The following is a 27,454-nucleotide window of genomic DNA, read 5'->3' on the forward strand; positions in this document are numbered from 1 at the left end:
CTTCCGTTAAGGCGGGAAGCCTGGAGAGGTTTCCTTCCGGAACAAAGGGTGATTGGCAGGAGTGGCGGAGGAAGGCGAGGGAGCGATGGCCGTTCTCTTGGAAACGACGCTGGGGGACCTGGTTGTCGACCTGTATACCGAGGAGAGGCCGCGAGGTGAGGCGGGAAGGCGGGCAAACCGAATTAGCACTTAATTCGCATTGAATAACTTTGCAGCTTCAAAGCCTGGCTGCTTCCTGCCTGTGGGAATCCTTTATTGGGAGGTGATTAGCAGACCCTGGTTGTTTCATATCTGGAATTCCCCACTTTCCAGAGTGTTGTTCTTTATTTAAGAACACCTCCCAACAAATGATCCCCCCCCCCGGCAGGAATCAGCCAGTCCTTGGAGCTGCAAGGCCATTCAATGCTAATCAAGCTGGCCAATTGCACCATTCACACTTGCCTCAAGCAGACAATTCTTTCTCCCACCCTGGACCTTCCATAGATATCTAAACATCCCATGCTTAGTTTCCAACAGACTTGACAACCTCTGAGGATGCCTGCCATAGATACGGGCAAAACGTACTACTGGAACATGGCCATACAGCCTGGAAAACTCACAGCAACCCAGTGATTCCGGCCATGAAAGCCTTCGACAATACATTGAATTAGTGCAGTTTGAGGCCACTTCAGCTGCCATGGCGCAATGCTAAGGAATCCTGAGAGTTGTAGATTTACAAGACCCTTAGCCTTTTCTGCCCAATAGTGCTGGCGCCTCTCCATAGCATTGTGTCGTGGCAATTGAAGTGATATCATACTGCATCTATTCTACAGTGTAGACCAGGCATGGGCAAACTTTGACCTTCCAGATGTTTTGGATTTCAACTCCCACCATTCCTACCGGCTGTTAGGAATGGTGGACGTTGAAGTCCAAAACACCTGGAGAGTTGAAGTTTGCCCATACCAAATGTAGATGCATCCCAAGTGTACTACGTTTCTTGCTGTCAGGCTTTTGTTGAAGAAAAGTAAGGAAGACGGCACAGTGGATGTCACAACTCTTGGACATGACCGGAGTCAAAGGAGCTCTTTCTTTTATGTTTCTCAGAAAGTTGTCTGATGAAATCTATAAAAGATCTGTTGCTGTTACTTATTGTTTTCAGTTGATTTGACTGTAAAGTTGATTTGAGACTTTTCAGTTTTTGCAGTGACAGGTTTTGTGGTATACAGTTTATTTCAAACAGCCCATCTTGCCATCTACTTTTGTTCAGTTTTGAAGGAAATTAGCAAGAGCTCATTTATCTTTGAAATATATCCACTTGGGCAGAAAAAATGAAATGCGAGGATACAGAATGGGGGATGCCTGCGTTGACAGCAGTACATGTGAAAAAGATCTTGGTGTCCCTGTGAACAACAAGTTAAACATGAGCCAAAAATGTCATGTGCAGCTTAAAACACCAATGGGATTTTGGCCTGCATAAATAGGAGTGTAGTGTCTAGATCCAGGGAAGTCATGCTACTACTCTATTCCGCCTTGGTCAGACCACACCTGTAATACTGCGTCCAATTCTGGGCACCACAATTTAAGAGAGATGTTGACAAGCTGGAATGTGTCTAGAGGAGGATGACTAAAATGATCAAGGGTAGGGAGAACTAGCCCTATGAGGAGCGGCTTAAAGAGCTGAGCATGTTTAGCCTGCAGATGAGAAGGCTGAGAGGAGACATGATGGCCACATATAAATATGTGAGAGGAAGTCATAGGGAGGAAGAAACAAGCTTGTTTTCTGCTGCCCTGGAGACTAGGACGCAGAACAATGGCTTCAAACTACAGGAAAGGAGATTCCACGTGAACATTAGGAAGAACTTCCTAACTGTGAGCTCTTCAGCAGCGGAACTATCTGCCTCAGAGTGTGGTGGAGGCTCCTTCTTTGGAGGCTTTTAAACAGAGGTTGGATGGCCGGGGGTGCTTTGAATGTGATTTTCCTGCTTCTTGGCAGGGGGTTGGACTGGATGACCCATGAGGTCTCTTCCAATTCTATGATTGTATTATTCTATACAAAGCGTTTCAATTATTTCTTTTTTTTTTCTTTGCAGCCTGTCTAAATTTTCTGAAACTTTGCAAGATCAAGTACTATAACTATTGCCTTATACATAGTGTACAGGTAAAGTTTTTTAAACTTTTGTTTTCTGTTTTTTCCCCCCAACATGTTGGAGATAGCAACTTTCTCAAGCCTCCTCAATTTAATGTTTTGTCTGTGTTATAATGTGCCAATTTATTTCCTGAAGTGTATGTCTTGTTTGGTTTGCAGTTTTCTTAGCTCTGTGTACTTGAGGCTGCAGACCATGTGACTGGTTCAGTGACTGTTTAGAATGCAGTTTAAAAGGATGTCAGTTGAGGAATGACAGTTGAGGCTTGATTCTGTTTGAGTACAGAAGCCAGTGTTAGAGGAGTTAGAAGACAGTTGAGGCTTGACTCCTTTGGAAGTAGACTGTTATGAAAGAGAGCTGTAAAGAGCAATATAGTTTTTAAGAGATTGTTAAAGACTATAAGTTAAAGAAACAAACTGAAACGTATTTAAGTTTAAGATGACAAGCAATGTAATTGTAGGCCCGGGCTGTGGTGCAGACTGGAGAGCAAGCCAGCTGCTGTGATGACTCATGGGCCTTGTAGTCCTGTTCCTAGTACTATTGTGGCAGACGAAGAGGAAAACATGGGGTTTTCGCCGGTTCAGCAAGAGCCGGAGTCTCTTCACCTGCAGGATGTTGATGTTTGCCCTCAAGAATTCAGCCAAACAGGCCTTGGGCAGAACTCCCCCCCGTTTTCCAGGAGGGAAAATTATTCTAAAGATAGGGGAGTCAGGGAGGCTAATCGGAGAAGCCTGAGAATCGCTGCCAAACAAATGGCTGATTAGGTCTGCTTCCCTTGGGAAATTCTAAGGAGTCATGCATCTGGACAGAGTTGGGTTTCGCTTCTCGTTCTCTAGGGAAAGAGTTCTGTTGGCGGGAAAACGAGACCCAATATAGGTGTTTGGCGCGAGGGATTCTTTGCGGAGTCAATTGATCAGCTTGAGGAGAGAGATCGTGTGTGGACTTCGTAATCCCAGTTCCTTGCTTCCCGGATCAAGCTTCAAGCCTTGCCCTGTCTCACGGTTTTACCACGGACTCTGTTTCATGCTTCATGTTTGCCTCGTCTTCAGTCACGGATCTAGCCAAGAATCAAGTTTATTTCCAGCCTTGTTGTCAAGCTTCATTGGACTTTAAAGACTCTGTTATTTCCCCACACTATTGCTTGGCAAAGTGTGTGTTTCGGTCAAGTGGATTAAAACTTTGAACTCTAATATCTTATCTTGGACAATACATTTCTGGACTATATTTGACCTCATCTGAAAGGTCTGCTTCTGAACTATATTCTTCACTTGTTTTTATTGATTTTATATATTTCTTTAATAAAGATATTAGATAGAGACTGGCCTCTGTGTAAGGTTATTGGTGCTCTGCAGCCAGGGTCCTGACAGCTGCAACCAGCTGCAATGAATCACTCTGACCAGGAGGTCATGAGTTCGAGGCCTACTCGGAGCCTATGTTTGTCTTGTCTTTGTTCTATGTTAAAAGGCATTGAATGTTTGCCTATATGTGTAATGTGATCCGCCCTGAGTCCCCTTCGGGGTGAGAAGGGCGGAATACAAATGCTGTAAATAAATAAATAAATATTTAAATAAATGAAGTTATGAGTAAACCAAACACGTTATCTTAAAGAAGCTTACTTGAATCTTTGTCTGCTGAGACCGTTGAATAGAAACAAGAGATTTATGAGCCCAGTGATCTTCCATTACCCAATAAACTAAAGGAACACCTCTGAATCTCTGCTACCCAATAGGTTATGATCCTAACAGGTCATAATCCAATAGTCCAGTGTGTTTTAAATTGTTTATTTTACCATGTTATGGTCTGATTGGGCTTGTCCCCATGTAAGCCGCTCTGAGTCCCTTCAGGAAGATGGAGGCGGCATACAAAAATAAAATTATTATATTATTACTAGCTGTGCCCGGCCACGCGTTGCTGTGGCTTAGTCTGGTGGTGTTGGTCAGTCTACATTTGGTTGTATTTATGCTGTGATCTCCACCCTTCTTTATACTCACATTAGTAGTAGTATTTGAAGTCTGTTACCTTCTTCAATTTTTGTGTTGATTGATAATTGCTTGAGATCCCTGTTGTCTTTGGTTTGTTGCTAATCGTGACGTCTGATTCTGCTGAGTGCGGTTTACATCTTATTGTGGTACAATAGTCTTTTTTTTTTTTTGCCTGTGTAGGTGTTTATTATTATTGTTGTTGTAGAGGTCATGAAGGCTGGATAAGTTAGATGCTACTGTATTGTTTTTTGGAGGCCCAGTGTAGCACTGACTGGCCTCTCAGCCTCAAGGCCTGGCTGCTTCTTGCCTGTGATGGTGTTGATTCTTATTGTTGTTGTTGTCATTGTTATTATTGTAATTGTTTTTTTGGAGGCGAAGTGTGAATGTAGGGATTGGGGAGGTGGATGAGCACTGAATGGCCTTGTAGACTCAGTGCATGGCTGATTCTTGCCTGTGTAGGTGTTTATTATTAGTGGGTGAGTGGATGGATAGATGAGTGGATGGACAGATAGAGTGGGTGCTCTCCTTGTTTCCTTTATTCCTATGCTGTTCCCTTTCTCTGCTCTGATCCTGAGCTCGCTGATAAGAACACACTGGTCAAAAAGGAGGGTAAATATAACCGGATCAATGGCCTTTCTCTCCCTTTTGCTCTTGGCCTTCCGGGCAGAGAGGGAGGGCTCTTGTACTTGGCGTTCCTTCACTTCCCTTCCCTCCCTCCTTCCTTCGTTCTATTCGTCCCAGCCTTTCCTGCCTGTGGAGCCATGGAACTGGGTCAATGGGTTGGATGGCAGGGAAAGGGAGAAGGAAGAGGCCTTTAATTAAAATGCATGGACCCCATGCCATGGGGTGCTGGAATTTGTAGTTTGCATCCAGTCCAACCCCTTTCTTTCTTTTTGTCATGGAGGAAGAACCCACCCAAACCTTTCAGACAGATATCCATCCGGTTTAGTTGTATTGTTATAGTCACAATGCGTTGTTGTGAGTTTTTTGGGTCCAGATTGTGGTTTTGTGGTGTGGTTGTGTTGTTACAACTGGGAGGGAAGGCTTTTGTGTTGTGTTGCCAAGTTTCGTATTTCTGGGGCGTTTAGTTCTGTTGTTATAGTCACGATGCGTTGTTGTGAATTTTGTGGGTCTGGATTGTGGTTTTGTGGTGTTATTGTGTTGTTACAACTTGGAGGCAAGGCTTTTGCGTTGTTTTGTCAAATTTTGTATTTCTGGGGCGTTTAGTTGTGTTGTTATAGTCACGATGCGTTGTTGTGAATTTTGTGGGTCCAGATTGTGGTTTTGTGGTGTGGTTGTGTTGTTACAACCCGGAGGCAAGGCTTTTGCGTTGTGTTGTCAAGTTTTGTATTTCTGGGGCGTTTAGTTGTGTGCCAAGTTTCGTATTTCTGGGGCGTTTAGTTGTGTTGTTATAGTCACGATGCATTGTTGTGAGTTTTATGGGTCCGGATTGTGGTTTTGTGGTATGGTTGTGTTGTTTCAACCGGGAGGGAAGGCTTTTGTGTTGTGTCGCCAAGTTTCGTATTTCTGGGGCGTTTAGTTGTGTTGTTATAGTCACGATGCGTTGTTGTGAGTTTTGTGGGTCCAGTGTGGTTTTGTGGTGTGATTGTGTTGTTACAACCGGGAGGCAAGGCTTTTGCGTTGTGTTGCCAAGTTTTGTATTTCTAGGGCGTTTAGTTGTGTTGTTATAGTCATGATGTGTTGTTGTGAGTTTTGTGGGTCCGGATTGTGGTTTTGTGGTGTGATTGTGTTGTTGTAACCGGGAGGCAAGGCTTTTGCATTGTGTTGCCAAGTTTCATATTTCTGGGATGTTTAGTTTTGTTGTTATAGTCACTGCGCCCGCAACTTTATCATTTTATATATATAGACTAGCTGTGCCCGGCCACGCGTTGCTGTGGCGAAGTCTGGTGGTCTGGGAAATAAAGTATTGAGGAATTGGTGGTAGTTAAGGTCAAGGGTCAAGGTTTTCCCCAGACATTAAGTCCAGTCGTGTCTGACTCTGGGGATTGGTGCTCATCTCCATTTCTAGGCCGAAGAGCCGGCGTTGTCCGTAGACTCCTCCAAGGTCATGTGGGATGACTGCATGGAGCGGCGTTACCTTCCCGCCAGAGCAGTACCTATTGATGCACTCACATTTGCATGTTTTTGAACTTCTGGGTTGGCAGAAGCTGGGGCTAACAGTGGGGGCTCTCTCCGCTCCCCCAATTCAAACCTGTGGCCTTTCGGTCCAGAAGTTCAGCAGCTCAGCGCTTTAACACGCTGCGCCATCAGGGGATATTATTTCCTAAAGGTTGTGAATATACAATATTTCTGATTGGTTTTTTTTTGTCTGTTGGAGGCAAGTATGAATGCTGCAATTAGGAAAAATGATTAGGATGTAATGGCCTTGCAGCTTTAAAGCCTGGCTGCTTCCTCCCTGAGTGAATTTTTTGTTGGGAGGTGTTAGCTGGCCCTGATTCTTTCCTGTCTGGAATTCCCTTGTTTTCAGAGTGGTGTTGTTTGCAATATTTTATGTTCGTCTACTGTCTGTGGCCCTGAGAAAACAGGATTTGCCAGACTTTGATGATGGGAATACTTTGTTGGGAGGTGTTAGCTGGCCCTGATTGTTTCCTGTGTGGAATTCCCCTGTTTATTTACTGTCCTGGTTTTAGAGATTATATTGTTCTGCATTATTCTATCCCAGTAATTATTTCATATTAAAGTAGAATCTCACTTATCCAACATTCTCTTATATAATGTTCTGGATTATCCAACGCAGTCTGCCTTTTCATAATCAATGTTTTTGTAGTCAGTGTTTTAAATTCATTGTGATATTTTAGTGGTAAATTTGTAAATACAGTACAGTAGAGTCTCACTTATCCAACATAAACAGGCTGGCAGAATATTGGATAAGCGAATATGTTGGATAATAAGGAGGCATGAAGGATAAGCCTATTAAACATCAAATTAGGTTATGATTTTACAAATGAAGCACCAAAATATCATCTTAGACAACAAATTTGGCAGAAAAAGTAGTTCAATACACAGTAATGCTATGTAGTAATTACTGTATTTATGAATTTAGCACCAAAATATCACAATATATTGAAAACATTGACTACAAAAATGCATTGGATAATCCAGAACATTGGATAAGCGAGTGTTGGATAAGTGAGACTCTACTGTAATTACTACATAGCATTACTGCGCATGGAACTACTTTTGCTGTCAAATTTGTTGTATAACATGATGTTTTGGTGCTTAATTTGTAAAACGATTACCTAATTTGATGTTTAATCGGCTTTTCCTGAATCCCTTCTTATTATCCAACATATTCACTTATCCTGCCGGCCTGTTTATGTTGGATAAGTGAGACTCTACTGTATATTGATAATCTTCTATTATCTGCTTAGAACTGGATTATATGAGGCCCCTTTTTCACAGTTGTATAAAATGCACACTGAAGTGGATTATATGGCAGTGTGGAGTCAAGATAATCCAGTGCAAAGCAGATAATATAAGATTATAAATGGGTTATATAGCTGTGTGGAAGGGCCTTGAGTCTACACTGCCATATAATCCAGTTAAAATCAGATAATCTGTGGAAGAAGTCTAAGTGAGGCCTACATCTGCCTGTCCCCTAACTGAAGCCTGGCTGTCCCTTGGCTGGTTGCTAGGCAACCAAGTGGGCAGAGATTAGCCCTCTAAACTGGCAGCAATTGGATAAAAACAATTATTGCTCTCCCTCTAATTAGGACTTTATTTTTCTTTTCTTTTTGTTGTATCAACCTAGAGCCGTGGATGATGGGTTGTGTTGTCAAATTTCGAGGTTGGGGGGCCTGTACTTTTGTTGTTTTGTCCACTGCCCTGATGCCATCACTCTTTTATATATATAGATTGTAGTCAAAGTATGCCCATCCGTCTGTTTATACCGCAAAGGCTGTTGCTAGGTGAAGTGGCCCTTTGCGTGGTCACTGGAAAAGAAAGGTGATGTGTGTATGAAAGGGAGGGAGGAGCCACAAAGAGAGCTGTTGTGAAGTAGGCCTTCTCAGAGTTGGATAAGGGAGGGAAAGGAAGAAAAGAAAGAGAAAAAGAAGGGAAAGAAAGAAATGGTAAAGGATGGAAGGGGTAAGAAAGAAATAGAAAGAGAACAAAGAGAAAGGAAAGCAGAAAAGTTATGAGGGGAGGGGAAAAGAAAGAAGGGGTGAAAGCAGAAGGGCAGTGCCCCCCTTACACTGGGTGTGCAATAAAGAAAAATACTGTATCTGACACTAGGAGATATGCATGTGTGCCCCTCTCAACTTGTCCCTTCAGTTTGTAAAAATGAGAAAACTAGCAGGACAATACAGTTATGGTCAGACTATACAACCTTTTGCCAAATCATGTTGAATTTGGTGCAGTAAGAGACATGAAGACAAGGAAATGGCCTATGGAATGGCCCGGATCACGCTTTTGGATCACGTGATTCACTCTGTTGTCAGAGTTAGTTTTAATTACTTAATTGTATTTTAATGTTTAGTATTATTATTTAAATGTCTATTTTGTATTTGTTTTAAAGGCATTGAATTATTGTCACATTGTGAAGCCACCGGAGTGAGAAAGGCAGGGTAAAAGTATCGTAAATAAATAAATAAAACAAGTAATATCAGGATACCTTTATGCCTTATGCTATTTCAGAGAGACTTTATTGTGCAAACTGGAGACCCTCAGGGCACTGGGCGTGGAGGCGAATCCATCTTTTGGTGAGTGTCATTTAAGCTTTTTTCATATGCATATCTAGCTGGAAACAAGTCCCTTTCAATGCCCTGGGATGTGGACTCAAGTAAAGGTTCATTGGATTTGGCTCTCCATTAGTTAATTAAGTTTCATTTGAGGCACTGATATGTTTTATCTGGACTGTCCTGGAGTTTTCCCGAAGAGAGGAGCTTCATTGTAATAATATAATAATCTAACTTATTTGTAACCCTCCCAGTCTCCCCGAGGAGACTCTGTACTTGGTTAACTATTTCAGTTGTGTCAAAACATCAGCAGACAACTTCAGAGGGTCCAGAGGATATTTCCTGCGAGCTCCCTCAATCCATCCCAGCCTCTCGTGGATAAAACAGAAGTGACCAGAAAGTCATATTTAGATTTAAAATCTGATTTTTCTGTGTGATTAAGACAAGATGTAATACTTACCTTATTCTAAAGGACAATGTCACGCCTTTGAAACTTCTGTAGGTACACTTGCTTCTTTTGAAAAGCACCAAGATCAAGGAAGGGGGATGCATCCCAAAAGCTACTTGAAATTATGTTAATGAAATGAAAAAGTATCAACCTGGACTTTCCATCTGCATTGTGACCTAACAGTCTGAGATGAAAATGAGCTTCCCTCTTAGAGTGTTGTGCTCTGGAGGCAACATGAGACACAAGCAAAATCTCTATATGTTTTATGGATCTGATTCCTAGGTTGCTAAATAAGTCCTTTCATTGTTGGAAAATAATATAAACTTGGCAAAGCAAAGCAGACAATGCCTTCAATATATCGCTGGCACAAATCTTCTTTATTCCCTTCCACTTCCACTTCCCCCACATCTTAAACTGTATTCAACAGTCTAGCAAGAGACTTTATAATACAAGCAAATGTATTGGCTAGCTGGAAATCTTTGGTGTATTGGCTACCTAGAAATTTATAAATGCAGGAAATGTGTGTGTGTATACACACACACACACATCTCATGTATATATATTTCCCCTGCTTGTATAGATTTTGGGTAGGCAATAGATTAAAGATCATCACATCATTGTACAGATAGACCTCGTTAACTAGGAAGATCCATGCACTCATTGTGTTTGCTAAATCAAAAGCAATCTTTGAGCACAAATGTGAAAGTGGAGAATCTCTCCTGGGGTCCTGTTTATTGTACACAGAACTCTTGCAAGAGTGAGGGTCCTCATTTGTAGAGGATTGAGAAATGAATGTAAAATGACAGATACCAAGAAATAAGCTATAAATGATCACACGAACATGTAGCTAGGTATACTGTATGTTGCAAAGTCAGCAAATTGCTTTTGGCTGAAATCAGTAAAATATAACGTTTTGGCAATTTTCTAACTTTTAATGTCTGTGTGTATGTTTCAGCAAATTGTATGGAGACCAAGCTAGGTTTTTTGAAGCAGAAAAAGTTCCAAGAATCAAACACAAGAAAAAGGGGACAGTGTCAATGGTGAACAACGGCAGTGATCAGCATGGATCTCAGGTCAGTTCACATTATTGTGATAAATAACCATTGTGATGACTATAGGCTGAAAGTTTTCCTTTGGTGCCAAGGTTTGTTCCTGTATTTCCATCTATGTTAAGTGTCCTGATGTAGGTGATTTATACTATTTCCCAGAATTGGTTGTAGCTGTTTGATTATGATTTAAATGGTCTCATCTGTGGGCTGTAAATGAGATCTAGTTGTCTTCTGACTTTTTTTTTGGTTGGTCTGTCTTGTAGTAGATTGTTCCTGGCTGTCAGTCTTGCCTTTAGATGCATTTTTTAAACTCGAGTAGCTGTGTGTCGATTTATTTTAGCTTGAACTTTCACAGATATCAGTTGACTTTTTCAGATGCATTAGTGGAGCAGGTGATACAGTTAAAGGTATATTGGAATATAAGACTGACAGTGAAATAGGATTAGAAAGATAAAAATTGTAACTTAGATGACAAACCTTCATGAAGTAGTGTAAGACTATGAGATCTGTCAAGCAGTTGGTCCATAGTCCATACTGTAGTTTTAAAATGCTCAAAAAGGCAGTACTAATGGTAAGGCTATGGTTATGGAAGCATTTACTTAAGTAACAGTTAAGAAAATGTCCAAGAAAGATGTGAAACAGTGCTGTGGAATGTCAATTTCTAAGGTACAAAAAGAAATACTGAAGATCTTGTTTTTGTGCAATGAATTATTTTGTCAGTGAATGGTGTAGCATCTAGGTTGGTAGCAGGATCTTGTTCCTTAATGACTATCTGTCATGTGTTCTGTTATGGATGTATATTCTGTAAGACTTGCCATCCATGTAATGTGGCATCATTTTCTAGAATAGATTGCAGTTTGTCAATAATGTGTAGTCCCAAGCTGGAAGCTGTTATGTGTCAAAGGTGGTGTTCTATTATTTTTTGGTGTTTTTTTAATCTGTTCTGTATTAAACTGTTTCTGTCCTGTAATAGAGCATTGCCTTGATGATTTGAGGTTTTTTAAAAATCTAATTTGATGGCTATTGTAACTTGAGAAATGCCTTGTTGTAAATCCTTGAGTTTTGAATCCCATTTTGCGGATGTGAGCACATGCAGTTTTATGACAGGGCTTGGCTGTAAATAGAGAACTAGCAGCACATTGTGTGTCAAATCTGGAGATATGTAAGTATATCGAGGGATTGTGTAGATCTCAAGAGCAAATGATATAATTGTTTTAATATGTGCTAATACATTGCCTTTAGACATTGTTAGGTGAGCATCTTGTTAATGACAAATTCAGGTGGCATTCCAATGTACACTCTCTTCTCTCTGGTCATTTCAGAAGTTGTTATTCTCTTCCTCCCTTTGCATGACCAACCACCTCCCCCAACTTGTTGTTTCATTGCAATAGCATTCCCTCTTTGGAAAGATGTAATAGCCCTTCACCTCATGATTATTCAGTGACTAATGGAGAAGTATTGAATTAAACTCGCACAACTGAGATGCAGAATGATTACATCATCTGCTAAATCTCTGGAAGATCCAGTGGATCTCAGCAGAAGAAGCCATTGGTATGCAACTGCATATGGAGACAGACTGGACTCTTTTCCAGTTTCTCCCCTCCACTTTCCACCAGGTGCTGAACGACTGAGGTGTGTGTATGTGCTGCAGCAGCTAAATAGTGAGTCTGCTGGAGTGGTTTGGAGGATAGATATAGCATATCCCCTCCTATGGAACCTTTATACTATCCTGTACAAAAAGCATTATGAGTGTCATCCATGACAACATACTGCTCTTGACCAGCACAAGCAGAGAGTAGTGCAGATATCACCATAAAGTGTGTTAAGGGGGAGACCGGAAGTTCATCATCTAAGACTGTGGTATTTATGATGAGTAATTCTCCTTTCTAAGAAACGGAGAGATTAAAAGTTTCTTCAAGTGAAGTGCATCTTGAAGAATGGCACAAACTGTGTCAAAGGCATGTAATTCCACTCACTTTGAATAATAGCCAGTGTTGTTCTCTGTTACTCGGTTCTTTTTTCTTACAGACCTCAGCTGTAGTGAGAGGTTATCTTGAGAGTTGCTAAGGATTCACAGAATATCCCAAGGACTAATTTTGCACAATTTCAAAACCTTTTTATATTGGCTCATCTGAGATTGTAGGCAGTGTACAACAGATCATAACAAAATGCATTGATAAAGCAGTGAGTAAAATTAATAAAATTAATGTCCAACAAGTTAAAATATTATCACAGTGTATTGCCTCTCGTGCCCTATCTCAAAAGGATTAGCAAACTTTTCAAATGAAATATGAATTACATGGAGATATTCACAATTCTTCTAATTTTTAAAAAGTGCTTTATTTCTGTTTTCTAGTTTCTTATTACTACAGGAGAAAACTTAGATTATTTGGATGGTGTTCATACAGTGTTTGGTGAAATAACAGAAGGCATGGATGTATTGAACAAAATTAATGAGGCCTTCGTTGACAAGGATTTTGTTCCCTATCAAGACATCAGGTTTGACTTTATTGTATTACTAGCATATAAACCCAAAGTTGCTTGGGTATGCATTTGGTTTGTGGCTTTTTCTTTCCTTTCTCCATTTCCCTCATATACTTTCTCCTTCTTCTTTTTCTTTCTTTTATTCTTCCTTTACTTTCGTTCATACACACCTTCTTTCTTTTCTTTCATTTCCTCTTGCTTTCACTCCTACACCTCTACTTTCTTTCCCTTTTCTTCCCTTTTTTTCTTTTTTTTCCTCCTTACCTTCTTTCTTCCCTTCTTTTTCTTCATACACCTTCCTCTCCATTCAATTTTCCTTTCTTTTCATTATCTTAAAATGTCTCAAAATATTTCCATAGCAAAACTCCAGCCATTGGAGAGGTTCCTAAGGGGTTTCCCTGCCTATATTGGTATGTAGGCCTTCTGAAAAGGCCTGTAGAATGTATCCATGGCTATACTCCAGTGCCCTCTTGTGATTGGTTCTGAGCACTATAAGTGTCAGACTCATTGGTCAGCAGTATTCTATCAGTATTTTAATTGTGTAATGAAGGGTCTGTGTACCAAGTTTCATCCAGATGCATCAAGCCATATAGGAACCTTTGTGGAATAAACAAACATACCTACTTAAACTTAGCGATAGAGATATAAGTATCCAGACCAAGTAGCTGGATGTTAGGATATTCCCATGTGATCAAATCAAAGACCTAGTGAGTCTAATGTATGATTTCCCTCATTGGCCTGCCAGATCCTTCTAGGAATTTCAATACGAGGCTTTCCCACATGTTGCCTTCCAAGAACATGTATGTATGGGCATGTTACCTCTTAGCCTTGAATTTGATTTGGTTATCATTCTAAAGATTTTGATAGATTTTACCCCATGAACTTGTCTCTCTAAACCCTTGAATCAGTGGCCATCTCTGTGTTCTGTAACATCCCAGTGAATTCCGTAAACGAATTAAGTACTTTATTTTATCTTTCATAAACTTACTGTTGCGGTTTGCGTAGTAATGTTCCACTTGCCACCACTCTGACAGAGTGACTGACTGACACCTTGGAAGTTCATTTGTCTATATCTGCTTATAGATTATTAGATGGTGGGTAGATGAGTGCGCTTTATCAACAAATACATCTACTTCACAAGTAAAAGGTGACCTGAATCTACACTTCTTATATTTCTGATTTAGAATAAACCATACAGTGATCTTAGACGATCCGTTTGATGACCCCACTGGTTTGACAATACCAGATAGTTCACCAGAGCCTACAAAAGAACAGTTGGATGTGAGTGTTGCTGTTATACCTGTGATACCATAGAAGGGAGAGGGCGGGGAAGGGAAGAGGAAGACAAAGAGACAGAGAAATGTAATAACACCAAGGATGTCAGTCTACTTCTCTGACTTTCAGAAAAATGAACACAAAATTGAAAGGTTAATTACGAAGATAGGGCAACAAAATATATCTTGTAATGCATGCTGTTTAAAGAACTGAGGGCCCTTCCAGTCAGAGCTCAAAATGCAGGCCCTGCACTTTTACCAAACGACGTCTCAGTTAAAAGCAAATTAATTTGGAAAAACCCTACTTTATCCTGAATTAATTAGATAACCTATTAGACTTGGGCTTTCCTGAAAAGCCCAGTCTAATGGGGTATGGGCCCTGTGGGGTCGCAGTCCCAGAAATCTGTCTCTACAGCCCAGTTCGCTTTTTTGCCTCCTGGTGCATCATTTTTACGAGCCAGGAGGGCTGCCAGAGTAGCCTCATGGCAACCTGGTACGTTTTTTTTTATTTTTAAGGCTTTTTTGGCGGCGGGGGGGGGGGGGGTGTTGGGTGGCCCAAGGCCATCTCGAAAATTTTCGAAATAGCATGGGGATACCTACCTGGGAAAGCCCAGATTTTGGGGGAAGGTGTGTGGACTTAAACCCACTTCGGACCGGGTTTCTTTAACCCACTCTGAAGCAGGTTTAAGCCCTGAGTGGAAGCGCGCAGATATTACCTTCGTCTAGAAAGCCCTTCTTGTTTCTAGTATGTATTATATAGCCTTTATTCTATTTATTTATTTATTTATTTATTATAGCCCGCTTTGTCTCCAAAGAAGAGACTCAAAGCAGCTTACAGTAAAATAGATACAATACAATTTAAAACCTGAAAAACATATGAACATTGAAATAGAATTAAATATTAACATTATTTAAAATAAATGGTTAAAACTTATTTTCTCTGTGATGGTAGGATACGATCTTTCAAGGACCTAATGTATTCTATAGCTCTCCTGATTTAACTATTTAAGAGACTTTCTGTGGGAGGAAGGGAAGCAGGGATGTCATAGTGGTAAATTACAGACTGATTGTAAGTGCGAAATGAGAATTGACACATAATGTGTTTAGTGGCAATAATCTTTTTCATTGGGTTTTAAACTGTTTTAACTTCATTCTTTTAATATAATTGTTTAATTTTGTGTGGGTGTTGTATTAATAGGGATTTTTTAGCTGCACCTTTTTTGTAAACTTTTTATCAGTCACCCTGGGCCCTATGCAGGGAGAAAGGTGAGCTATAAATGAAATGAAGACATAATGTATGGATGACCGATATTTGTAATTCTTATGGGCCTTTCATACAGTCTTGACCACTGTTTTGTGGACACAATGAAGTGCATTTCTAGTGATCTTAAGTATATCTGTAGTTCTGTCCTTTCAAGCATGTGGGTACATTCTTTTACCTTTCTGCTGGTTTATTTAGTTACAGTGACAGAATGTGTGATTAGTATTAAATAGCTGTTGTTTTTATTAATTTTAATATAAGACAGAGTGGAAGAATAGGAGCTGATGAGGAAATCGATGATTTCAAAGGGAGGTCTGTTGATGAAGTGGAAGAAATTCTAGCAGAAAAAGAGGCAAAAACACAAGCTATTCTTCTGGAAATGGTAAGTATGTTTGCCATATTTGCCCAAAGTAATCATCCCAAAATAAACATGCTTCATGTGCCCAGGATTTCATGTTAAATAAATGGAAATTGAAATTCCAACTCACTTTATGCATTTTTGCTATGTCTTGTCTCATAGCAACAATTAACTCATGTTTTAGTGGGTGGTAAGGATAAATGGGAGAACTTTAATGTAATATAGATATATATACACACACATATATAAATGTATGCTCTCAAAATGCTCAGATTGTGTTTAAAAAGTTCACGATTGTAAGCAAGTTTCAATAGATGTATCAATTGCAGGAACAAGAACTTCACACATAAATATGTGTCCTTATTTATAGCTGTGTATAAAATACCTTTTTTATATTATGACAAAATATCAAATAACAAGAATAATCTTGTCTTGTTCTTGAGCTACAAGTTCAGAAAAGTAGCTTGACAGTCTTCCTGCACTTTGTCACTTGGAATGTGAAATAATTGAATATTTAAAAGGGCTAAAACAATAATGTCTGTTTTCATTTATCTTCAAGGTTTCAGAATAACAATAGATTGTTTCCATATTTCATTGCACTCTTAAACATCCTTTAAAATGTGTATTCTGCAAGCATGTCTCAGATCATAAATGTGAATTGCCAGAATTTCTGCATAAACAAGTCCGCAAATCCTATCTTGTATCGCTTTTTATACTTCAGGTTGGAGACTTACCTGATGCAGATATCAGACCACCAGAAAACGTGCTTTTTGTATGTAAACTTAATCCTGTAACAACTGACGAGGACCTTGAAATTATATTCTCTCGGTTTGGGCCAATAAAAAGGTACTTATACAAAATCTGCACAAGGCTATAGTCCAAAATTCACCGCTTACTAGTGAATCACTGAGTAGAATTATACTTCATTATTGAATCCTTGGGGGAGGTCATTTTCAGCCAGATAATTTTCTCCTCTGAAAGAACCAAATATTGATTCCTATTGCAATGTATTGGAAGAGTGTAACACATCTTTCTTTGGCATCTCAAATAATTGTGCTACCAAGCAGAAAATACAGTGGTATATATTTGTGAAAGTCTATCCTGGGATTATTTTTAAAGCTTAGTATACTTTCTGTTAAATATGATTTTTTTCTTAATCATCTCATTTAACTTAATTCAGACCTATTTTTCATTTTGATTTATCAACTCAAAAGTCATTTAGGTTTTTAAAGAGTGGAATGAGATACTGGGTTCCTCTAGCTAACATTGTGAATGGAATAAATACTCCCTGGAATAGCCATATCATTTTATGATGTTTTATGAAATGTTGTATGGGAGAAATCTGTATTTAGATTGTGGATGACTATGGTATAGAAAAGGGACCTCTGTTTCTGATTTTGAAGCATACTAAGAACACTAATATTAAAGCAGCCCTGGCAAATTGATGCAGATTGTTTCTTCGGAATTCTATTGGGGGGCGGGGGGTTCTTGTCCATTTTACTCCCCAATAGCATCTGCTAAACTGTCATTGCTTTTGATTATTAACAAGGAAAATATTCTATTTTTTTCAGCTGTGAAGTAATTCGAGATTGGAAAACCAGTGAATCCCTCTGCTATGCTTTCATCGAGTTTGAAAAGGTGTGTTACTTTGAAAATGCACTGCTGCTTAATTTATATAATGGCATATAAAAAGCTAATTTTAAAATGTGCACTGTTTCTCTTTTGGATATACAGTAGAGCCCCAGTTATTCGAGATAAACAGGTGGGCCCGATTTTGGATAACCGAATGGCTCGGATAGGGCGAGGGCTCACTGAGGGACGTCTCCCCGGATCTCCCTCGGCCAGGCCCTTGCTGGAGGAAAGAGTTTCCTCCAGCAGTAGCCTGGCCGAGGAAAACCCATGGCACGCTCCTGTCCCTCCGAGAAACGAGGAGCGTGCCATAGGTTTTCCTCGGCCAGGCCATTGTTGGAGGAAACATTTTCCTCCCAGCAAGAGCCTGGCCGAGGGAGATCCAGGGAGACGACCCTTGGTGAGGGCTCGCCCCTTGGGAAACAGCCCACGAGCGCTACTGCCTAGCAGCGCTCGTGGGGTGCTTCCCAAGGGGCGAGAGCTCGACCCAGAGAAGCAGCCCACGAGTGCTGCTGCAGCAGCGATCGCGGGGCGCTTTCGGGACGCTTCCTCCTCCCTCTCCTTTTCTCGAGCTCCTTTCACTCGAGAGAAGGAGAGGGAGAGGCGGGGCGCTTCCGGGGCGCTTGCTCCTCCCTCTCCCTCTCTTCCCTTCGCTCGAGAGAGGGAGAGGGAGGGGCGCCCTCGGCGAGGCCTCGGGTGATACGGACGTTCGATTAACCGGAGCTCAGTTAACCAGGATTCTATGGTACTTTGTATACCATCTTGCTTGAAATGTTATTCTAGACATCAACACAAGATCCTTGAACACTCCCAGTACTCCATATTCAAGCTTTGTCTGTTTTGATCTCTTAAGGATCTTAAGGATTAGTAATTGAAACTAATCTAGTGCATTGGATACAGTGTAAATTTATCAGGGAGACTTGGAGGCATAAATCTGCTGTTTACAGAAAGAAGAGGAACTTCTGGAATGTAATAAATGATCACCTTGCAAGGGATCAGTAAAAAGGTCATGACTTTCTATGTAAAGAGATAGCACATTGAGACCATTTTGATAGCTTGAGTGTATTCAGGTTGTGAATCAGAAGTCAGAAACAGGATTAGAGTTAATTTGCAGGATGAACATATTCTCAGTAATAATAATAATTTGCCTGATACCCTGTTCATCCGTTACAGTGTCCTGATTTAGACTTAAGATATTTTAACTGCTTCATATTCTCATTTGTAATCATAACACTATTGCCATAAAAACAAATAGTTCAGATGTCCACCTTAAAAGCCAGCCAGTCAGCCCTCTGAAGTGATGGAGGTCTTATTATATTGGAGAATGGGATGCTGTAGGCTTGTGTGACCAGTCCTCTCCCATCAGTGAGCAAGGCTATGAAGAACAAATGCAGGAAGCCCTTTGGGGATCTGCTGCAGTTATGAACCCTTTATCTTAGGCCTCTTCTACACTGCCATAAAAATCCAGAACATCTGCTTTGAATTTGATTATATGCAGTGTAGACTCATAAAATTCAGTTCAAAGCAGATAATGTGGATTATCTGCTTTGATAATCTGGATTATATACCAGTGTAGTAAGGGCCTTAACTTTACTCACATGCCACCAGAAATTACCTCTGTCAATCCAGATGGCTGACTGGCTTTTAAGATGAGTTTCAGAGGGAGGTGGGAAGTTAAAGCTTAGCTACGACATATTTGATAATAATAAAACTTATAATAAAACTTTATTGTAGCCCAACCCATCTCCCTTCTGGAGGCTCGGGATGGCTCACAACAAAAAATAGCAGCCATTCAATGCCAAAAGTACATAATAAATAAACCAAATAATCTATATGATACAGATTAACAATGGTCTTCTAGTGCCACCTATTCTTTAAATTATGTAAAAATATTGAAGTGCTTAGTATCTTGTTTCTGAATTTTATAAAGATTTTACAGTGATAGATGGCATCATATTTTGTCAGGGCAGCTGTTGGCATTTTCTATCCTAGATATATTTGGCAGGACATAATGGTTTAGCACTTTATTAGACTGGCCTATAACAATTCTTTTCCCATTCATATGGGAGACTTCAAAAGTGGCTATTAAGTTATTTTCTAACATGAACTTTCCCCTTAAAATTCACACCAGGAGGAAGACTGTGAGAAAGCTTATTTTAAGATGGATAATGTATTAATAGATGACAGGCGAATACATGTGGATTTTAGCCAATCAGTTGCAAAGATTAAATGGAAAGGAAAAGGTAACCTTTGTTATTTTATGTGCCCTGTCTTGAACTCTGTTATTGTAGTCTCCTTAAATGAGAAGCATTAGATGAGGACAAAAGCACCAGTATTTATGTCACGTCTGAATTCACTTTTTATGAAGTTATTGACATTCAATATTTACCTGTTAACACCCTATAAATAGATATATCTTCTCAAATTGAATAGTATTTAGTGTCTCCAGGAAAAAAAATCCAGTACAGGCAGTCTCTGAGTTACGGACATCTGACTTACGAACAACTTATAGATACATCTGGCCAGCTGGTGAGTGGTGGAGCTAGCTGTTCCTCCCTAGTCAAGGTGAAGGAGGCTGGTGAAGGAAGCTGGCAACAGGCCCCTTCACCCCTCGTCTCCAGCCATGGCTGGAGAGCTTTGGCTTCTGATCAGCCTCCCTTGCCCCTCAACAGAGCCTTGGCTGAGGAAGAATGTGAGGGAGCCTATCAGCAAGCTCCTTTCCTTCCTCCCCAGCCAACTGGCTTGAGTTTTATTTTTAAAATGTGCCTATTCCAACTTACAAACAAATTCAATCTAAGAAGAAAACTACAGAACCTATCTTGTTCATAAGTTGGGGACTGCCTGTAGTCTGTTTAGTCCCATTGCTGCCTTGGCTATGTGTGTCCATGCATAGGAGGAAGAGAGGCATGGCTATATATGCATTTTGAAACCACTACACCTCCTGCTTTCAGGTTGTTCACTAGATATTGCCCCAAGAGGAAATCTCTGGATATTACTTGATAGTCTCATAGGCAAACTGTCAATTTGTGGAGCAGAACCCAAGGGACACCGCGGAATAACTAGAGGTGCTCCTGTACATATGTCCCAGTAAGATGAAATGCTCAATATTCTGAAGCATGGGCGCTCTTCAGTTCTTGCAAACTTTCTGGAGTCTGTTCCCTTAATCCTGTAATTCCATTGATAAGTACTGATTGTCCAAATTGTTTGCATGCTTCTAACATAATCTCTGATGTCTGCAAGGAATGCTTGTTAACCTATATTATATCTACATGCAGATGACCTAGTACAGCACTAGTTATCTTCCTTGCTGAACGTCTGCTGCGAATTGCTGTTAATGTCAGTTGTTTATTGGTCTCCATATTCCTTCCATTACATTACTTTCTTACTTGGCAAAGCATGCCTTGCTATTCTAGACATTATGGGATAGATAGTGTATTCTAGCTAGTTTGAAAATTGAACTACAGTATTCTGTATAGTCACAGTATTGAAGTGCCAATTTGAACCATAAGATGGCAGCACTTCTTTGAGAATTTCTCTCAAATTTTGTTAGCACATGCCATCATCATCAACATCTTCATGTCACCTGTCAATCTCTAACAACTTTTTTACAGGATTTTCTTAGACATGGAATACACAGAAGTGGTTTTGCAAGTTCTTCCCTCTGGTATTTTTTTGGCAGTCTCCGATCCAAGTACTAACCAAGGCTGATTCTGTTTAGTTGTCAGGATCAGACATAATCTGGTATCTTTCTTTAGAGCTCTGTGTGACAGGATTTAAAAATATGTGGCATGCATAACATCGACAGGGAAATGGAGAGGAAGTTGTTATTTTTATAAAGAAAAACTGTTGACTACATTACCAGCATGACAGAACTTCTCCCCTCACTTCAACCCTTGGAGCTGCCGAAAAGTTGATGTCAAAATGTTTTCCAATCTCCATGAGCCATTTTGGGGCTTACTGGGAGAGCTTCAGTGGAGGCAGAAATTTCCACCCTCCTGTTTCCCTTTAGTTCCAGTAGCAGAACCCCAGCCTTGACTATTGACCTAAATTCCTGTTGGATTCATCTCCTCAAAGTCTGGAATATAATGACTCATTTTATATGATTTGAACAGAGAAATCCTTACATATTTCTATTCTAAAACCTTCAGCTATTATGTATTTGTTTTAGGAGCTATTTCTCTAAGGGCAGGATTATGTCAGATATCTCCTGGAAGATTAAGATCATCCAGTGGTTACAAAACTGACATCAAAGTGTTTTTTTAAAGAATGAGTTCTTTGAACCCTATTTGAATTCACGTTAAAAATCAACATCTCTTTGTCACTTCCTGTAAACAGGTGGGAAATACACAAAAGAAGATTTCAAAGAATATGAAAAGGATCGTGACAAAACTTCTAAACTGGGTCTCAAGGAAAAAGCAAAAGCAAAACAAGAGTATCCTTAAGAATTAAATGATTGTGTGTTGTGTTAGAAATATTTTTATTATAAACATGCTTCAACTCCCATATATATGGTGTCTTAGAACTTTTGGAATGCCTTTCTGGTTTATTGCAATAATCTCACAAATATAAGTAGAAAATATTTTTAGGAGAAGAATATCAGATACTAATAAATCTGATGTAATTATAAAAAGTATTTTGTCTCCATGTTAAATGGATTTTGCAAACATCTATAATAAATATCAGATCTCAGTAACTTCTTCTCTTAAGGCTGATAGTTTGGACGTATGAACTCACTTGCTCTTCAGTTTTTGATGCATATGTGTAAACTTAATTTATTTAGCTGCACTACAGGTTTGATTTAGAAGACATAGAAAAGTGTGCTTGTTGTTCCTTGTCTTAAACACTGAAGACGTTCTATTGGGTCATATTGAAATCTTTTGAGCTGAGAAAGAGAATAATTCCTTCCTACAGCTGTTGTTGAAATGAAAGTGTTTGACACTGGAAAAAAATAATCCTTTATAATAAGTTCCTCAGCACAAAAACAAGTCTTTGTATTCTACCTATATGGATTATTAGGTGGCTCTGGCGGTGAGCATTTCTACCACTGCTGCCATATGGACTACCTTTGTGGACAGACTGGCTTGACAACAGAGGAAGGTGGGCCATCACTATCAACATGACTCCCCTCTTTGAGGGGCTGAGAAGGGCAGTATATAAATATCGCAAATAAATAAACATGCAGAAGTGTTTCTCAGGACTAGTGCTCACTGCTTATACACTCCTCTTTGGAACATCAAGCTCCTATCAGGCTTACACAGATACGTTTGAAGGGGTGTTTTAAAAAATCACTAGCTTTAAGCAGGAGGATATGAGTGCAGAGATGCATGAATCAAAGTGTTTCATTCTTGATTTCATTCTTTGGGATCTTGTTCTATCGCATGTATACTTTCTGGAGTTGCAAGACGATTGGCTCTTATTGAAACATAACTTCCATTATGTGAGATTTTTCCTACATTTTCCTTAACTCATTATGGCAGCTCAAAATATGACCTTGTATTGGACAATGAGGAGCTAGAACCCAAAATAAGTCATAGGCACTCTGACAAGAAGAAGAAGAAACACCACCATTCAGATGACAGTGATGAGGGTCAGAAGAGGTCCAAAAAATCTAAGGTTCTGGATTCTTTCCCTTTCAGATTAAGTGTGTTTTAATTACTTTAAGTACTCTTGTTTCTGTTCTGCTAGGACAGGCATGGGCAAACTTTGGCCCTTCAGGTGTTTTGGACTTCAACTCCCACAATTTCTAACAGCCTGTTCTAGTGGGTGAGGTGGAAATCAGAGCTGCATGTTTATTAGTCACAAGTGCTTAAGATCAGTCCCAGGTATCCATGTTGCATCCCAGTCAGAAGCTCAGTTTGTTGCCTTGGTCTGTTCCTCATCTACTTAATGTGAATAGGCATCTTTATTCAAGGACTCGGCTGAAGAATGTTGTCTATGTAAGCATATTCCCATGTAGGAGAAAGCTAGTCCTAAACATGCAGCCTTTAGTGACATGGAATTCAGTTTTACTTGGAACCGAAGGCTAAAGCAACCCATTATAAGAGTTTAATATTGTATATGTGTGTGTTTCATATAATCTTTGCTGTATAAATGAGGTGTGAAAATGTTTCCTTTACATTTCTTATGTACTACAGTTGATTCTTGTAGTGTTTGCTCTATAGGTGCTCCATGTGGTTCATCACAAACATCATTGTCAATAGATTTTCTTTCTTAATTCAAAATGTCCTTTGAGGGGGTCTCTTCCAACTCTAGTGAAGTATAGACTTCCGGGAGTCCAGTGGAGTCTTCTTTAGAGGGTTTCGGACTGAGGCTGGATGTCTGTCTGTTGGGAGCTCTTTGAGCTGTGTTTTCCTGTCTGGCTGAAGGGGGTTGGAATAGATGCCCTAAGAGAACTCTTCTTCCTCCTCCTCCTCCTCCTCCTCCTCCTCCTCCTCCTCCTCCTCCTCCTCCTCCTCCTCCTCGGCTGTGGCTTGGGCCACTATTTTGGCCACTGCTATCAGAGATGAAGTGGAGAGCATTAGAAATAGATCTCTAGACTTATGTGACATTTATTTTAATGTAGGTTAGATTAGCACTTTCATTATAAATTGATTTGAGTAAAGTCCCTAAACAGACACATATGTATACACTGAGAAGGCAAAAAGTACTGCTCTTAACCAATACATAGACATGCATAGAAAACTGGGGAGGATAGGAAAGTAACAGTTATGCATTCTGTATGCATCAGAAATAAGCTCATGTATCAAATCAAAATAGCAAATATTAGTCCAAAAACAACAGCTTAAAAATGATTTAAAATCCAACCAACTGCTGGTTTTTAAAACCAGGCTATTTCAAATTTTCAATCTGAAATTCAAGAAAGGTAAACACATCACTGAAAGCTTGAAGTAAAATTTCATGAATATTAATGAATACGCTTCCTGCAAAAGATAAGAGATGGAGAAATGATAGGGAAGCCCCATGACTATGTAAGGAAGAGTGATGTTATGTTTTGGAAACAGTGTGTTATACCCTTAATACGATTTTGCCTCCTGCTAAACTAAGTGGTGATTCTGTTGGGAGTCCAGTTACATCGTGTTCAGAAATTGATGAATGCTGCAGTGAACTCAGTTCAGTTACAAATTCACAACAAAAACAATGTATCCAAAAGCAATATAAGTGAAAGTTTACTGCTTTCCTTTTCCCCATAATCCACCAGGGATAGAGAGTGATTATAGCAAACAGTTTTGAAATGAAGGGCTTTTAGCCTAAGAATATCATAGAGTTTTACGGAAGGATCTAGAAATGGTCAGAGTACATATATTGCTGCAAGTGAATAAATGAAATTCCAGTAACACAGATATGAGGATTGTACTGTAAATTTTATATATATATATATGTGTGTGTGTGTGTGTAAATGAGAATGAGATCTTCCTTTGTATCAATGTGGAATTAACTGTTTCCAGGTACTGAAACTCTTGTGAACTCTGTTAGCTTACACATTCTTCCCCTTAACTGGTGCACCCATCCAATCTGTAGAATCAAAATAGAAAGAGGGATTCACAACATAAAGCATTGGAGCTATTCTTACACCTTTCTAGGCCGTGCAAACTTCCATATAATATACAAGTAACACCTTGATTCCCATTCCCCATAACAGGACCCTGATCGGAGGCACAAAGAAGAAAGCAGTAGAGAGAGAAGAAAAAATGACAAGCGAGAGAAACGCCGGAGCCGGAGCCACTCCCGGAACAGAGACAATCGCTATAAGAAGTCCAAAGATAAACATCACGAGGATTCCTGGGAAAGGGAGCATGAGGAGAGGAGGAAATCCAGAAGCCCAAAGAAATCCAAAGATAAGGACAAGTCCAAATACAGATGAAGGAGAATCAAACTCTTCCCCGACATGGAGAAGTTAGACTGTTGCCCTAAAAGGCTTAAAGTTCAGGCCTCGGATTAATTTCTTCCTTATGAGAGGACATCTTACAGTGTGGATGCTAGTACAATTTGAAGTTTAAAAAATTGTTTTTCATTTCGATTTGAGCAAGTAGTCATAGAGTCATAGAAGGCAAGTCCTTCCTTGAGCAGTGATGAGGAATTTGCAGTGTTCTGTCTGTTACCCATCACTACCACCAAAAAGAATATTACCTAAAGTCAGCCTTTAATTGTGAGAGGCAATGAATTTGGTTGTTTACTGTAAGACATGGTTAATTTCCTATTCTGTTATCATATCTGTAGAGGAAGCTGCATATAACCAGAGAATATCCCATTATGCATACGTATTTTGATATTAGAACTTTCCACTGTATGCATACATATTGAAAAAATGAATGTGTACAGAAGATGATGTATTTGATTTCCTATGCAGAAATGATAACCGGGTAATAAAAGGTCTCTAAATTACTTTCCTGTTGTGAGGCTTTCTAGTAAAGGCAGTGCTTCATAATATAAAATTTATAACGTAGAAGCAGGCCAATGTTTTCATTATATTTCTCAGATCCTACTGGAGTAATTTCCTGTATGGATGCATCTACTTCTTTTTAAAAGAAATGTCTTCAAGCAGGCAAAAGTTTCACTGACACTTTGCACACCATCTAGAAGGTCCCAGTTGGCATGCAGTGATGTGCCTGTCAGTTGGGAAAGTGCAGCAGTGACATCTAGAAAATCATGTCTTTCTCCTGCCCTGTCTACCTTATTCCAAGAAAAAAAATTGAAAATATTTCACAAAGAAGTATGTTTTGCAGCAAATGTAAACGCTTAATGAGAAAACAAAACCAAACAAGCCAGTACAGGAACACACCTTAGCATATGGCTTTTTAGCTTGCTGCTAATGCTTTCAAAAATCTAACTATATCCACCCATTGACAGAAACCTACAATCCAAGACTCTTTCTGCACTGAAAGAGCTGATGTCTGTAAGCAGATACAGTACCAGCCAAAAAGGAAATGCTTGTTTAAACCACAGCCCTACTTACAAAATTCTACAGGGATAGGCTGACATCAGTTTGCTGCAATTCCAGATGTCTTCACTAGACACTGTGATCCACACTTGTTAATAAGAATAATAATAAAAAACATTATTTTTTACTCATCTTATCTCCCCAAGGGGACTCAGGGCAGCTTCCAAAGTAAAAACGGCAAACATTCAATGCCAGTACAAAACATAACAGACAATTAACAGACAATTAAAAGTAAACCAGTAAAAATATATAACAAAAAACAGTTGCAGTTCTAAGGATCTTAAGTTTAATTCTGAACTTAAAATCCTTAGAACTAAAACTATTTTTTTGTAACAGTTCAGCAGTTAAAAGCCGTGATCTTCACCTGTATTGTGAAACAGTGACCAGGAGATAGCAATGGCACTGTGCTTGTGCATCCCGAATAACATGATGTGTGAGTTTAGTGTTTGCACTAAGGAAAATCACATACCTCTTTGTGTGAGTAGTTCTCACTGCTCCATTGTCATTGCTCTTGAGTCCCGGTGGGAAGAAAGGTGGGATAAAGAGTAAGTAAGTAAGCAAGCTTCACATTCCCCAAGAAGCCCAGATGGATAGTGAGTGGTTCATAATGAGTGCCAGGAAGCGCCCAGCCACTGCGTTGCGCCTCCTCCTTTACAACTGACTGCCATCCCCCCCAATCTTTTGTAGATACAAAAATTATCCACTAGCATTAAATGAAATTTGGCCAAAGCATTTTATCTGTGATTTTAGGAATCTGCTATGACTTTTGGAGGAAGTTTCAAAATACTTGATCACGTTCTTACAACAACCAGCTTAATTTCTACTTATCCTGATACATGGAGGTGGGCTTTGGTTAATTTTAATTCCCATTACTAAAATATTCTGATTTTTATTTCCAAGTGAACAATCTGCAACATCCTGAAGCATCAATTGAGCTACCTGACATCTTGTGTTTACTAATTGTTTTGATACAGCTCTATGCCTTTTGCATCAAGGAGCATGGAATGCGATTTGTAGCCAGTTTTAAAATATGTGAATGCTGAAGCATTGCATATAGCTAAATCTAGGTTATGACAGCTGTCAAATCAATAGAGAAATAGAAAAATTAAATTCTGGAACACAGAACATATCGACATGAATAAATATTTCAATAAAAGATAAAATCACCTTTGCAAATATCTGACCTTATCAATACATGACTATGGCTATTT

At 39.5% G+C, this 27,454-nt stretch overlaps 1 protein-coding gene across 2 annotated transcripts; it reads left to right on the plus strand.

Moving 5' to 3' along the window:
- On the plus strand, positions 1 to 27,419 carry ppil4 (peptidylprolyl isomerase like 4). 2 transcript variants are annotated; one of them, XM_003224682.4, is made up of 13 exons: positions 1 to 155; positions 2,070 to 2,137; positions 8,762 to 8,826; positions 10,206 to 10,323; positions 12,656 to 12,798; positions 13,968 to 14,064; positions 15,584 to 15,700; positions 16,398 to 16,522; positions 17,248 to 17,314; positions 19,437 to 19,548; positions 21,641 to 21,737; positions 22,783 to 22,918; positions 24,945 to 27,419. In XM_003224682.4, exons 1-13 carry the CDS (start codon positions 86 to 88, stop codon positions 25,164 to 25,166), a joined length of 1,437 nt encoding a protein of 478 aa, XP_003224730.1. In that variant the 5' UTR covers positions 1 to 85; the 3' UTR covers positions 25,167 to 27,419. The 2 variants fall into 2 exon arrangements, with proteins under 2 accessions (XP_003224730.1, XP_062833594.1); XM_062977524.1 differs by lacking the exon at positions 2,070 to 2,137 and having other exon boundaries at positions 46 to 155; positions 8,643 to 8,826.
- Positions 27,420 to 27,454: the final 35 nt, after the last annotated feature.

This window comes from Anolis carolinensis, chromosome 1 (genome assembly GCF_035594765.1).
Source record: "Anolis carolinensis isolate JA03-04 chromosome 1, rAnoCar3.1.pri, whole genome shotgun sequence".
In the NCBI taxonomy this organism is placed as follows: domain Eukaryota; kingdom Metazoa; phylum Chordata; class Lepidosauria; order Squamata; family Dactyloidae; genus Anolis; species Anolis carolinensis.

Coding starts and splice junctions, on each gene's coding strand:
- ppil4 (XM_003224682.4), top strand. CDS start 86: ATGGCCGTTCTCTTGGAAACGACGCTGGGGGACCTGGTTGTCGACCTG. Junction 19,549..21,640: donor GATTAAATGGAAAGGAAAAG/GTAACCTTTGTT, acceptor TCCTGTAAACAG/GTGGGAAATACACAAAAGAA. Junction 21,738..22,782: donor AAAGCAAAAGCAAAACAAGA/GTATCCTTAAGA, acceptor TCATTATGGCAG/CTCAAAATATGACCTTGTAT.